General features: G+C 35.5%; 1 protein-coding gene across 2 annotated transcripts in view; it reads left to right on the forward strand.

The window, feature by feature from the left end:
- The window catches only part of LOC149191972 (uncharacterized), a 380,395-nt gene that overhangs the window by 249,176 nt on the left and 118,335 nt on the right, over positions 1–12,884 (forward strand). The window contains exons 18-21 of one of the 2 annotated variants that reach the window (XM_089404444.1): positions 1,627–1,752; positions 1,855–1,906; positions 2,009–2,070; positions 6,053–6,372. In XM_089404444.1, the coding sequence (XP_089260570.1) occupies positions 1,627–1,752; positions 1,855–1,906; positions 2,009–2,070; positions 6,053–6,073 (261 nt within the window). In that variant the 3' untranslated portion in view covers positions 6,074–6,372. Of the gene's footprint in view, positions 1–1,626; positions 1,753–1,854; positions 1,907–2,008; positions 2,071–6,052; positions 6,373–12,884 lie in introns of those variants that run through there. The other variant, XM_089404443.1, reaches the window with a different exon arrangement.

Below are 12,884 nucleotides of genomic sequence, written 5' to 3' on the forward strand. Positions count from 1 at the left end.
GGAGTTGGATTTCACAGCATCTTGACTCTTGTTTTGTAATGACCCACCTATAGTTGCAAACAGAATGTGAATATTAGCATGCATATGATAGCTACATATGCATGAACCACACGTATTGCACTAGTATACATACTGGCTAATATTGGAAAATGTCTAAGTTTAGGTTGATGAATTGATTATCGAAATAAATTCCTAACTCACCAGAATATAATAAATATGTCGAGTAGGGCCTTGATATGTGTACCACTCTTATATACCTATATATATCCTTCAAATAAAAAAATAATATATATATAATAAAATAAAGATAACGAAATATAAATTAAATTAAATTAAATTAAGATAAATAAAATAATTTATCTATATGTTAAAATAAAGCAATTTGTTTAAATCCATAAATAAAACAATTTAATTAAAGTGGAAATTAAATAAGATAAAATAATACTAATTCCTAAACTCAATAAAGGAACCATTTCAATGAAGAATATAACCGCCTCTAGCCAAAAAGGAAAAGAAGGATCATGAAGCTAGGAGGGTGACAGCGAAAGGAAACGGGAGTCAGTGGAAGGGAGGAAGCCAACAGCATGGAGGTTGGAAGGCAGTGGATTTAAGCATATAAGGGAGCAGAGGAGGCCATAACAGGGAGGGGGGAATTTTTTTTTGAGTTTTACGAGGACAGTAGGAATTTTTAATAGAATCACTGACAAAAGGAAATTGAGCTTAATTGTTCTTGAAGTTTTGGGCACGGGGTCAGAGTGCTTCAATTTTGAAGTATTTTGGAGCTAGGTACCGATATTGTGCCCAGTTTGGCAGGGAGGTTTTGGTAATTTTGGTAATGGAAGCAAATTTGGTGCTACAGCAGCTCAGGATCGACGTCAAACACAGAAGCCAGGTATGTATCTGAGAATCAAATTGATACATTCCTGTTTAAATTATAGCTGTTAAATTCTGGTAGAATTTAGGGATTTAATTTTGGTTAGGGTATTAAATCTTCAGCCAAATATTTTCTTGAATATTAAATTTTATACCTGCTGCTCATTGAAGAACATACATATTACTTTTGAACACACACTATTGGTAATGAAAAATTTACTTAAAAAAAGAATTTGATTCTATGGTGCAATGCTGTTCTGTATTCAAGGACAAGTGCAACCTTTCAAATATACCTGTTCAATGTTATTGGGCTTCCTACAAACAAATAAATCCGTTAGAAATATATCCCTTGTCAGGCCATCTTTAAAAAATGACTCCATTATTTAAAGGCTTCATATTTTTTCTGCAATGATATTAAACAAGATATGGAAAGTAACTTGATTGTTGAATCTTTGACCCTATTATAAATTTGGCTGTTCCTGCTGGGGCAATTGTTGTTTGTTTAACTTAAAAGAACATACCCAAAATTTTCCATAACAACCAAAGGTAGCTTCTATGCTGGTACTTTAATTACAAGAGGAATACTATCAAAATTAATCCATATTTATAAATATAGGCATAGCTTAAGGTATCCCACATATTTTATATTTTACTGTTTCTTCTTGTTTCTTTATTATAATCATTAATATGTGTTGCATTTGAAGTCCAAGCAGCTTTTGATAAATATATATTTGATATTGCCCCTGTAAGCAGACATTATCTCAGACAACTTCCATGGATCAACCATCTCCTATACCCTCAGACAATACTTCAAGTGTACCTGTTTCCACTATCCTTCCACAGTTACAGTTTATTTTGCAACAGAATACCATGCAAAGGGTAATTGGCTAACGTTACTGCATAATGCTCTTTTTAGCCTTTGATTTACAGTATTTGGATATAATTTCATCGATTCTAATTGTGTGTTTTTCTGATTGGAAGGATCAAATTGCTACTGTGATGAAGTATATGAGTCAGGTTGAAGCTCCTCCAGGTATTGATTTTCAACATTATATCCTGAATGGGTCATAATGCAATGTTATGTTTGTTAGCATATGATATGGTGGTTAAAACCTTTTATTGTTCCCTGTGACAGCCTATTACTCGAGTAGCCTTGCTTCAAAACCTACCTCTCATGATGGTGCAGAAAATTATATGGTTAGTGGTGCTTCAGATAACATGTTTCTTCTCAAGTCCAAACCATGCAATTCATCATTTTTTGGACATGATTTTGATTATAGAACATATCTAGTGCTCATCTTTTTTTTTTCTAGTTAAGACTAACCTAAGTACCCACGGGGGATTTGAACCGGTGACCTATCGCAAGGAGTGCTTTAACAAGGCACCCATTCACCGTCAATCCAAAACCCCGTGGGCTTATCTAGTGCTCATCTTGCTGTTTACTTTTATCCTTGATTTTTTTGACTTCAATGTGTTTTGCTACTCCCAGTTCAGTTTTAATCTAAAGTAAATTTTGTACCGTGGCATTGGAGCAGAAGACTGTTTCTTTCTGCATTTGCACAAAAAATAAGCATTTTTCTGGACTAAATGATTTTTATTTTTTGTTTCTAAAAGGCACATTAAGTTGTTACTATGTTATTGATATCTATATGCTTGTAAGAGCTGTACGTATTTTTTTAAGGATTACAATTAATAGAGTTGGAAGGTCGTTTGAAGTTTTCATATATGGAACAGTGTATCAGTAAACTTACTGATCCTGTGTATATTACAAGCAATACACTAGAGGTAGAGTGCTCAAAATTGACTGAGTACTCATAAACAATCTAGTTATTGTTTCTTGCATTACCATAGTGTGCATAGATAAATACTGCGGTTTTGGGTTGTCTTCTATTTATCCTTGAAACTATTAGGGTGCAAAATTTGTTTGTTAATACCTTTCCCTTGGGATATTGTATCTATATCGATCTCGATTCATTTTTCCAGACCAAAGAACTTAATTAGATAATTCTGAACTGTACGAAAAATGACTGCATTTGGACCATACTATGTTCATGGTGTTTCTGGCATAGTTTGAAAAAGACTCGCATATTGCAGTGTAGCTAAGTATCCCTTCTACAATTCCATCATACAATATTTAGTTCTTGGTCTTTCTTGCCAGGGACTAAAGATGCTGGTGAATTGAAAATCAGTTTCCTTCACCAGACAGTGAATCCTGTCAACCCCTAGCATCATTTTACACTGGGTAATATCACCTTTTATTAAGGAATTTAGACTTCTGTGATCCATAACATTGTTTAGAAATTCTTTGGCAAAATCACATAACCAATCTTTTGTCGACGTGTTTCGAACCAACCAGTGTGGTTCATCGTCAGGACAAGTTGAAGAACCAATCCGGCTTAGCTTGATTAAATAGAGCGTGCAGAGACTCCAACGGCTATAATGCTAACGGCTAATTTTGACCTAATGATCAAAGTCAAACTCCTAATATTCTTGAAACAACTAAATCGGGTAAATAATATTTTAAAGGAATGTATATCTAAAAACAAATAATATATATTTTATTTTATTTCTATTAAAAATTAGCTAAAATTCATTGGTTAATTCAACTAAAGGAATTCATTTAATAACATATAATATTTATATAATCCATATTTATTATTTGAATATAATAAATTAATAAATAATTCATCTTTATTAAATAATCTATATTTATTAATATTCTAATATTATTTAAATATAAACAGATAGTCCTAAATTATTATTATTCTTAGAATTTAGTTTCGTTAGGTAATTGTATATATAATCAATAATAATTTCCATCTAATGGTCTATTGGTAAAATATATTATTTTATTTTTATTTTTATTTATTATTTAAATATAATGGCCCATTCGAAATTAAATTAAGTTACAAATTTGAAGTCAGTTGGCTTATTGACTGTTCAACAATAATTTGGTAACATGAAAATTGGGGTCTATTTGGACGTAACAATATTGTTTCCATCTTTAAATGTATGGTAATTGCTTTATCAATTAACATGAAAACTGAATGCTATAACAATGCTATATTTGAGCTTGTGATCACAGTAAGTGTTTGTTAAGCCCTAGACAAAGCCCTATGTAAAGCAAAAAATAGTAAGTTATTTCTACTGTTATGTTAGTGTGGTCAACTAGACCCTTTAATTGTAATTTTACCATTTATCACCCATAGATATACTAAGTAGCCTCAGTTTAGGATCATCTCCACCTGTCTTGTGCATTGGTTCATTGTAAGAGGAGATTTCCCCTTTGAGGTGGATTGTTATTCATTGAATTTTTATCATTTTTGAGGCATTTGTTTCATGACATTTGATATTGGAGAGTATGATTCTAGGGTTTTGCTCATTCAATCAAGACATCCTGGCATTTTCACTTTTAACTTTTTTCTGGGAAGGTTCGTACATTGAAATTTGGAGAGTAGGGTGACATATCAAAGTACAATTGGTCAAAAGTTCAAGTTCTGAATTTTTATGGTGGATTCAACTAGAGGTTTTGTTCTACCTGCTTAAATTATCCGACAAACTAAAGCAAAAATCAGAGTCTTCAATCCAACCATAATCACAAGAATTGACCATCGCTTAGTATCAGCCCTCCAGTATCATGATCTGTCATATAAATTATTCTTAACAGCGCTTGCTAAGAGGAATAATTCAAATTGTATTTAAACAGGTTCAATGAACAAGTTAGGACACTGTTTGCCAAATGCTTTTACCATTGTTCCAGTGTTACTCAGCCTCCGTAGATGATCTTAAATCAACGGTTTTAAATGCATTGACTTTTCCACAACTCCTTTGTCATTCCCACACTAAATCGTATCCATTCCTTGATCGATCTGACGGTACCAGGCCAATCTGGAAACACTCACCTTTACGATTGACTCAACTGTGGAAATGATTGGGAGCTGAATACTGTGCTAGGGTTCCTCTCTGTACATCGATTCGAGTTGAAATGAGTTCTAAAACTGGAGGCACCCCTTGTTATGAATATCCCCTCCTTCCTAACTGTGATTCTATCACTCAACACAGAGATCAATGATCAGTATCCACTAACCACTGGAACATGTAATTACCCAGATTACGATGGATGCTCTGTAGCGTTCACTTTCAGGATCACTGTGACTGAAACTCGTTCAACGCTAAAGGGTTCTGTTGCATTTTGCACTTTCCTCACACAGATATACACCAACATCGCAAGCATTAAATTTATTCTTACCTTTTGTCAATGTTATTAGAACAGAGTTGCAATAAACAATCACAGAGAGGGATTCAATCTAAACTATTCAAAATGAATAGATTTGCACCATACACTCATAGAAGGAATCACGAAATATATATATATATATATATATAGGACCTACTAATTATTAGGGATCTCTAAATAGTTCAAATCAATCTCTAACTAATCCTCAATGATTCAGAAGTTTGTTTTGACCATAACAGCCATTCTTACAACCGTACATCTCATCATTCACTTATTAATTAAATTGACTATCTAGAACAAATTGAAAACAAGTTTTTGAATGACGCCCCTGCATCATGTTATATTTTCAAAGATATAGCCTATAGAAGATAGGGCTTGTAACTAATCCTAAAATTAGTTTGAAACGAGTTATCTTGGAATCTTAGTTATAACTCTTTTTCTGTGAAGTTTTAAATTATGAAATTTTGTACAGATTGAAAAGAAATATCATTGTACAGGTGGTAGAAATTTCAAGTTTTGGTTTTCTATACTTTCGAAGATATAGTCTATTGAAGATAGGGTTTGTGGATGCCAAAATGCTCTCTGCGTTTTGTGTGTATTGAACTCTAGCTGAAGGGTTCCACTGAAAATTGTAATGGGCACGTAAGTCTCTGTGTTTTTGTATTTTATTAAATACAGTGGAAAGGGAACTGGGTTTGTGCTATATGATTGGTTTAATATTGCTCTATGATTGAGTAGTACTCAAATCAAACCTGGAAATGAACCTCTGAAACTGAATGTTGGCATTCAAATATGAATTAGACTTGTTCAAAATAATGAGCGGAGATCAGCATGGAATAGTTGCATTCTAAATCAATTGGTGAAAGCATTATGATGAGAGATTGACCTCTTTGGAGGAATCGCCTTTGGGAGTCATGTTGAATGGTATGTTGTATTTGACAGACTTATGGCTCTTGGTGTTGATTTGGTAAGGCGTTGAAAAGGGATTTGATTCCTTTCTGAAAGGAAATTCATTCCAGCCCAATTGTTAATGAGAGAATATGGTAAACTCTATGTGGAATTCTTGTATGAGGCGTGAGTCGCTACTGGAAGTGCGTTAAAGGTGAGTAGTTATTTGCTCCATCTGTTTCTGGGAAAAAATCAAGTTTCAAGCGTTGAGTGAACCCCAAAGTGAATAGTTTTAAACCAGGGAAAATATTGTGCCAAATCATTATTGTGTGCAAGCTTGAGCACTCAGGTCTACTTTATTTTGGGGAAACGGATTACACTGTTGTGTAAATGAAAAATGATTCTCTGGGGATAGAACATTTGCTTATTTTGGTTCTTTATGAAACTTGGAATTGGATGTAATGTATATGCCTAATTGGAAGACCGGTTGTGAATGGATAGATAAGTTTCAGATGTAAGTGCAGATCCAAAAACTTAATGGCACGATGAGATATTCATAGTTGCAGGAAATTTAATTTTCTGTAGTTTACACAGTCGAAAGGGAGTTTTGAGTGAATGGATAATTGCTGTTTGCATTGACAGCCTACTAACAATTTTGTATGCATCACTATGTGGCCTGATAGACCTGCGAATTGATGAAGTTTGAGGTGGAATTTCTGCTAATGGCTGTTGATTTTGCTGTTCTTCATGTTCTTCTCCTTGTTGTTCCTCACTTTCATTTTGCTGCAATGGCTGCTCATTATCTCTTGATCTGTCTTCTGGTAATGGTGGTTGGTTTTCCTGTTATTTTAGAATTTCAACAAACCTTTTCTCCTCCACATTTTTGTCATTTATTTTAAACATTTGTTTTTCATTAAAAATAACATCCCTGCTTCTAATAACTCTCTTTTTCAAAGATTCCAATAATCAGTAACGTAACTCATTATCAACATATGCTAAGAAAATGCATTTTAATGACTTTTCATCCAACTTGGATGTGAGAATTATTCTAAGAGTATAAGTAAATGGTAGAAACAACTACGAATGATATTAATATTAGTTTTAACACTAACAATAATATTGTAGTAATATAATGATTATAATAAATACCAATAATTATATAACTAATATTATTAAATACTATAAATTACATCCAATATTAACAAAAAACCTTACATTTAAGTTGCATTGAAACGGATATGGGAACAGATACGAATACGGGGTTTTGAAACAGATACAACAAATTTTCAAAAACTCTGGATATGATACGACAAGGAAACAACACACACACACACACACACATATCAGACAAAATAAAAGTTTCATATTACCATCCATCTTTTAGAATCTAGATTCTTTATTTAAAAATACATAATCATCATCATGAATTCAACATAAACAACTCATCATCATCAATTCATCAATTGTCATCATAATCAATGATTATTATAACATTCAACATATCATCAAGTTTCTATTTCAAATTTCAATCATCAATATCATCACCAAAATTAATGGTGCACACTACATAGTACAAAATACAAAATGAACTTATCACTAGTACTCTACTATCATATCACATATCATGGTATTCAATGTTCATTGTTCAAAAGTTTAAAACATCATCATAGATTACATTTACATATCGTCAAATATGTCTTCATCCATGTAATTAATATCCACATCAACATTTGAATCCTCTCGAGGAGTGGGAGCATTAGTGCCATGTCCACTTGAAGATCCAATTATTGGTGCCTCCTCATCAAACAAAGTCATATGTTACATGGCATTCAATGTCATATCCAAGTCAAGCAACTTTGGTTCCACATCCCATAATTTGGTGGGCCCAAATTTGTATTTGTCACTCTTGTGTGACAAAAGGCAAAGGTTCAAATGAACATACACTAGTTCATCAACCTTTTTGGAGCCCAATCTGTTTTGCTTCACTGAATGGATGAAGCCATATGTATTTTAATTCCTTTCTGCTGAAGAGGAACTAACAACTCGTGACAAGATCCCGATGGCCAATTTTTGGATATGTGGAAGTTCCCCACCATAGTAATTTCACCAATCAATCGGACTTAATATGGTCTTGTCCCACATAGAATCAAGATCTGCACCCAAATCCTTTGATCCCACAAAATGAGCAAACTCTGAATGAATCTGAATCCCAATATCATGATCTACAAATAGCTTTCTTAAATCCTTGTGAAACTTTTGGGTCTTTCTTTGATGCGGTTATTTCTGGATTATTTAGCAACTTTGCAGAATAATATTTTGGATTCACTGCACAGGCCATAAGGTGCAATGGGGTGGTCATCTTGTTCCACCTTTTGGTCAATATATCTTTTACTTCTCTGTAAAAGACTTCATCTGGGTCCTCCTCCGTTGCATTTATAACCACCCTTATCTTCTCTATCATGGAGTAAATGTCTTCATACACCTCGCCCAAATTAGGCATATCTATGTCAAACATGCGTAGCAAATCCATAATTAGCTTAGTAAATGCCAAGAGGTACTTGACCCTATCCCACCATTCATCATCAACAACCAACCTTTTCACTACTTATGCTCTTTTAGTTTGGGATTCCCTCCATTGATTTCAAAGAGAACTGCATACCATTGATTGTAATGCTTCTTTCATATGCATAAGCCTTATTAAGATTATGATATGAGAAGCAAAACAAGTCTTGACAACCTGCAAGTGTCAATGTTTCAATACATCAAAAATTATAATTGAGTGAATACCTATTATGATTCACGAATCATGACATTTGAGAATCCAATTTACATATTTGAATTTAGAGTTATAGAAATTAGAATTTAGAAATAAACTTTCAAGTTTAGGCACCTTAAGGAGCTCCAACTTCACAAATTTCCTATAGATACTTTGGGACATGTGGTGGTTTGTGATGAAGGCTTAAATTTCTTTTGCCTCTTCAAAAATAACTCGAATCCACTCAATTTGCTTCCCCATATTGCTCTGTAATGTCCCTTCCTAAAATAATTTACCTTAAGTTTATTTCCACAATTTTGGCAATTTTGTTGACTATGGGACCCACGAATTTTTGGAGGAAGACTTAGAAAAAAGGGGAGGCTGAAATGGCGAAATCTTTTTGCTAGTGGAGCGTGGGGGCCATATGCATTGGTAAAATGCACTTGCCTAGGAGGAAATTCAAATTGCCAAGGAAGAGGGTCGAAAAGCTTGTTGGAGGGACCCACATGGGAAAGACAACTGAAAAATTATAAATAGAAGAAGCTCAACCATGTTAGGATATTCCGACACATAGGAAATAGTTAAGTTCAACTTGGTCTAGTATAGAGTTAGGTATAGAGTTAGGTAAAGTGTGTTTCTTTACCGTTGTACATTTTGTAACTTACAATCCGACGGTCACGATATGTAGTGATCCAACGGTTCATTCTCTCCTCGGTATTACCAACACTTGATCCGTGGCTTGACACCCGATTGGTCCATGAGTTCTATTTAAAACGCATGGAGGGTCATTGTTCGGGTAATCCGTGCATGAGAGAAGCTTATGTAAATTTTCATTCTTTGATTAATAAATTGCCTGTAGTACCCACGTTGGGACAGGCCGTGGACTGTTTCCCTCCTTGCACTTTGAGGGTTTTAACCACGTCAAAAATACTGGTGTATTGATTTGAGATCTGGTTGTGAGTGGTGTCCTTTTGGTGTTCTTTCTGAGGAACTTAGAATCTAAATGCTTTAAAAAGATGGAAGCCTTGGAAGCCGCAATGAAGAAACATAACATCCATGTGGAGCCTACTTCAACTTCAACTTCCGGAATGGCACTTTCTGCATGTCGTTGTCAATCATCTCAGTCTGGTTATGCATTAAATGTATCTTCTTCTTCTTCTCATTCTCATGAGTGGCTCATTGATTCTGGAGCCTCTTATCACATGGCCAAAAACCAAGCCATGTTTTCTTCTTTAAATGATTGTAACACCAAAAATATATATGTTGGTGATGATAGATCTCTTAATGTTGTAGGGACTGGAACTGTTCATCTAGACAATGGTCAGTTTAATGATGTATTATGTGTTCCAACCTTATCCTGCAACCTTCTATCTGTCTATCAGATAACTCATTCAGGTGAAGGTAAAATTGTTGAATTTTCACCTCATGATGTTGTAATCAAGGATCTAAAAGATCCTAAACAGATTCTAGCTACTGGTCTTGCTGATGATTCCACAAGGTTGTATAAGTTTCACAACTTTGGGTCATCAAATCTTCCCTCAGTATTTGTTGCTCATAATGATGAAGTGAGCAAACTTTGGCATGAGCGATTTGGTCACTTAAACTATCGCTCCCTTCAGCATCTATGTAAAGAAAATATGGTGACAGGTCTTCCTATGGTATCTTGCAGAGATGGTGTTTGTTCCGGATGTGTACTCGGAAAACATCATCGGGACAGTTTTGACAAACGTGCCTCTTGGCACGCCTCAGCCCCTTTACAGCTTGTGCACAGTGATTTATGTGGTCCTCTTCCTGTTGCTTCATTCTCTGGCTGCAAGTACTTCTTAACTTTCATTGATGATTTCTCCAGACGCACTTGGGCATACTTCTTAAAACTCAAGAGCGAAGTATTTAACACATTTTTGGCCTTCAAAGCCTTTGTTGAAAAACAATCTGGACATCAAATTCTTAAGCTAAGAACTGATAATGGTGGAGAATATGTTAAAAACACATTCATCAACTTTTGCACCGAAAATGGAATTCAAATGCAACATACTGTTCCATACACTCCACAACAAAATGGTGTAGCTGAAAGGAAAAATCGCACCTTAAAGGAAATGGCTAATTGTATGCTGCAATCTAAAGGACTCAGTCTTAGTTTTTGGGCCGAAGCAATTAATTGTGCAAATTATATAATCAATCGCACTCCTACTAAGGTTCTAGAGAATATCACTCCAGAAGAAGCTTGGAGTTCCATTAAACCAGATGTAAGTCACTTTCGTGTGTTTGGAAGTGAAGCATGGGCACATATTCCAGATGAAAAGCATAAAGCTTTAGAACCTAAGAGTGAGAAATGTACTTTTGTTGGATATTCTGAAGATGTAAAAGGTTATAGACTTATTCCATTTAAGTCCAAAAATGTTATCATTAGAAGAGATGTAAAATTTGATGAAAATAAATCGGCCTGCGAGCCTAGTCCGGCGGATGTGCCACCTCTTCCTATCTCTTCTACTTTTGAAAACATTTCTTCTTCAGATGATGAAAGCGAGGATGATAATCCTCCCCCACCTTCTCAAGATCCTCAACTTCCAAGATGGGTCCGTGCTACTCGGGATGCAGCAGGTGATCTTGCCGGTGATCCTACAGATCAGCGACGTACACGTTCTCAGTTTGAAAGAGCCTCTTCTTTACTGGCTCAAGCTCCAGTAAATCATGATCCTGACACTTTTGCAGAAGCTTCAGGCCATCCACATTGGGAAGCAGCTATGAATGAAGAATATCATTCATTGATGACAAATGATACATGGGATCTTGTTCCTCTACCAAAGGGACGCAATCTTGTAAGATGTAAATGGGTTTACAGAACCAAGTATGGACCAGATGGGAAAGTTGATAAACATAAAGCTCGTCTCGTTGCTAAGGGCTTTTCACAGGTTGAAGGCATTGACTACACTGAAACCTTCTCCCCTGTTGCCAAAATGAACTCTATCTGCCTTGTTCTTTCCCTTGCTGCCTCTTTAAAATGGGAAGTCCATCAGATGGATGTTAAATCTGCCTTCTTGCATGGGGACTTGCAGGAAGAAATCTATATGGAACAACCCATTGGCTTCATACAAACAGACTCAAGCCTTGTTTGTCGACTTAAGAAATCCCTTTATGGCCTCAAGCAAGCTCCTCGGGCTTGGTATGCCAAAATGGATAGCTTTCTTTTAGAATCTGGCTTTTCTAGGTGTCATTCTGACAATACTGTCTACACCAAGAAAGTAGGCAACTCTCTTATCATCCTTGTTCTTTATGTTGATGATCTTATTCTTACTGGTAGTGATCCCAACCTTATAAACCATGTGAAGTCCAGCCTTAAAAAGAAATTTGAAATGACTGACTTAGGACACTTACACTATTTTCTCGGTCTTCAAGTCTTGCAATCCAAGGAGGGTATTTTCCTTTCCCAGTCCAAGTATGCTTGTGATATTCTTCGTCATTTTCACATGGAAGACTGTAAGCCAGCCCCTTCTCCCTTTTAGTCTGGAGTCAAACTTTCAGTCTCTTGTACTTCTCCTGAAGTTGATGCTACCTTATACCGTCAACTTGTAGGAAAACTCTTGTATTTAACCCATACTCGTCTTGATCTTTCCTTTGCTGTTGGCCTTGTTGCTCGTTTTATGCAAAACCCCCGTGAAAGTCATTGGAAAGTAGCTAAAAGAATACTTCGTTATGTTCGAGGTACAGTACAGTTTGGGATTCATTACAGTGCCAAAGCAGCTCCTCTGTTAGTTGGTTTCACTGATTCTGATTGGGCTGGTGACCCTGATGATCGGAAGTCTACTGCCGGTTATGTCTTCACTCTTGGTTCAGGACCTATTACATGGGCTTGTAAGAAACAGGCTGCCATTTCTCTTTCGTCAGCAGAAGCAGAGTATCGTGGTACCGTGGAAGCTAGTAAGGAAGCCTTGTGGCTTCGTCAGATCCTATCAGAGTTTGGCTTTGAGCAGCAGCATCCAACCACACTTTGGTGTGATAATCAAAGTGCCATTCAGCTATGCAAAGATCCAGTCTAGCATCAGCGCAGCAAACACATTGAACTACACATGCACTTCATCAGAAAGCTCATTCATGACCATGTTCTTGTAGTGCAATATTGTTCAACAGATG

This window comes from Pinus tabuliformis, chromosome 2_2 (assembly GCF_031772625.1).
Source record: "Pinus tabuliformis cultivar Carrire ecotype Pingquan chromosome 2_2, CPIR1, whole genome shotgun sequence".
NCBI classification, from domain to species: domain Eukaryota; kingdom Viridiplantae; phylum Streptophyta; class Pinopsida; order Pinales; family Pinaceae; genus Pinus; species Pinus tabuliformis.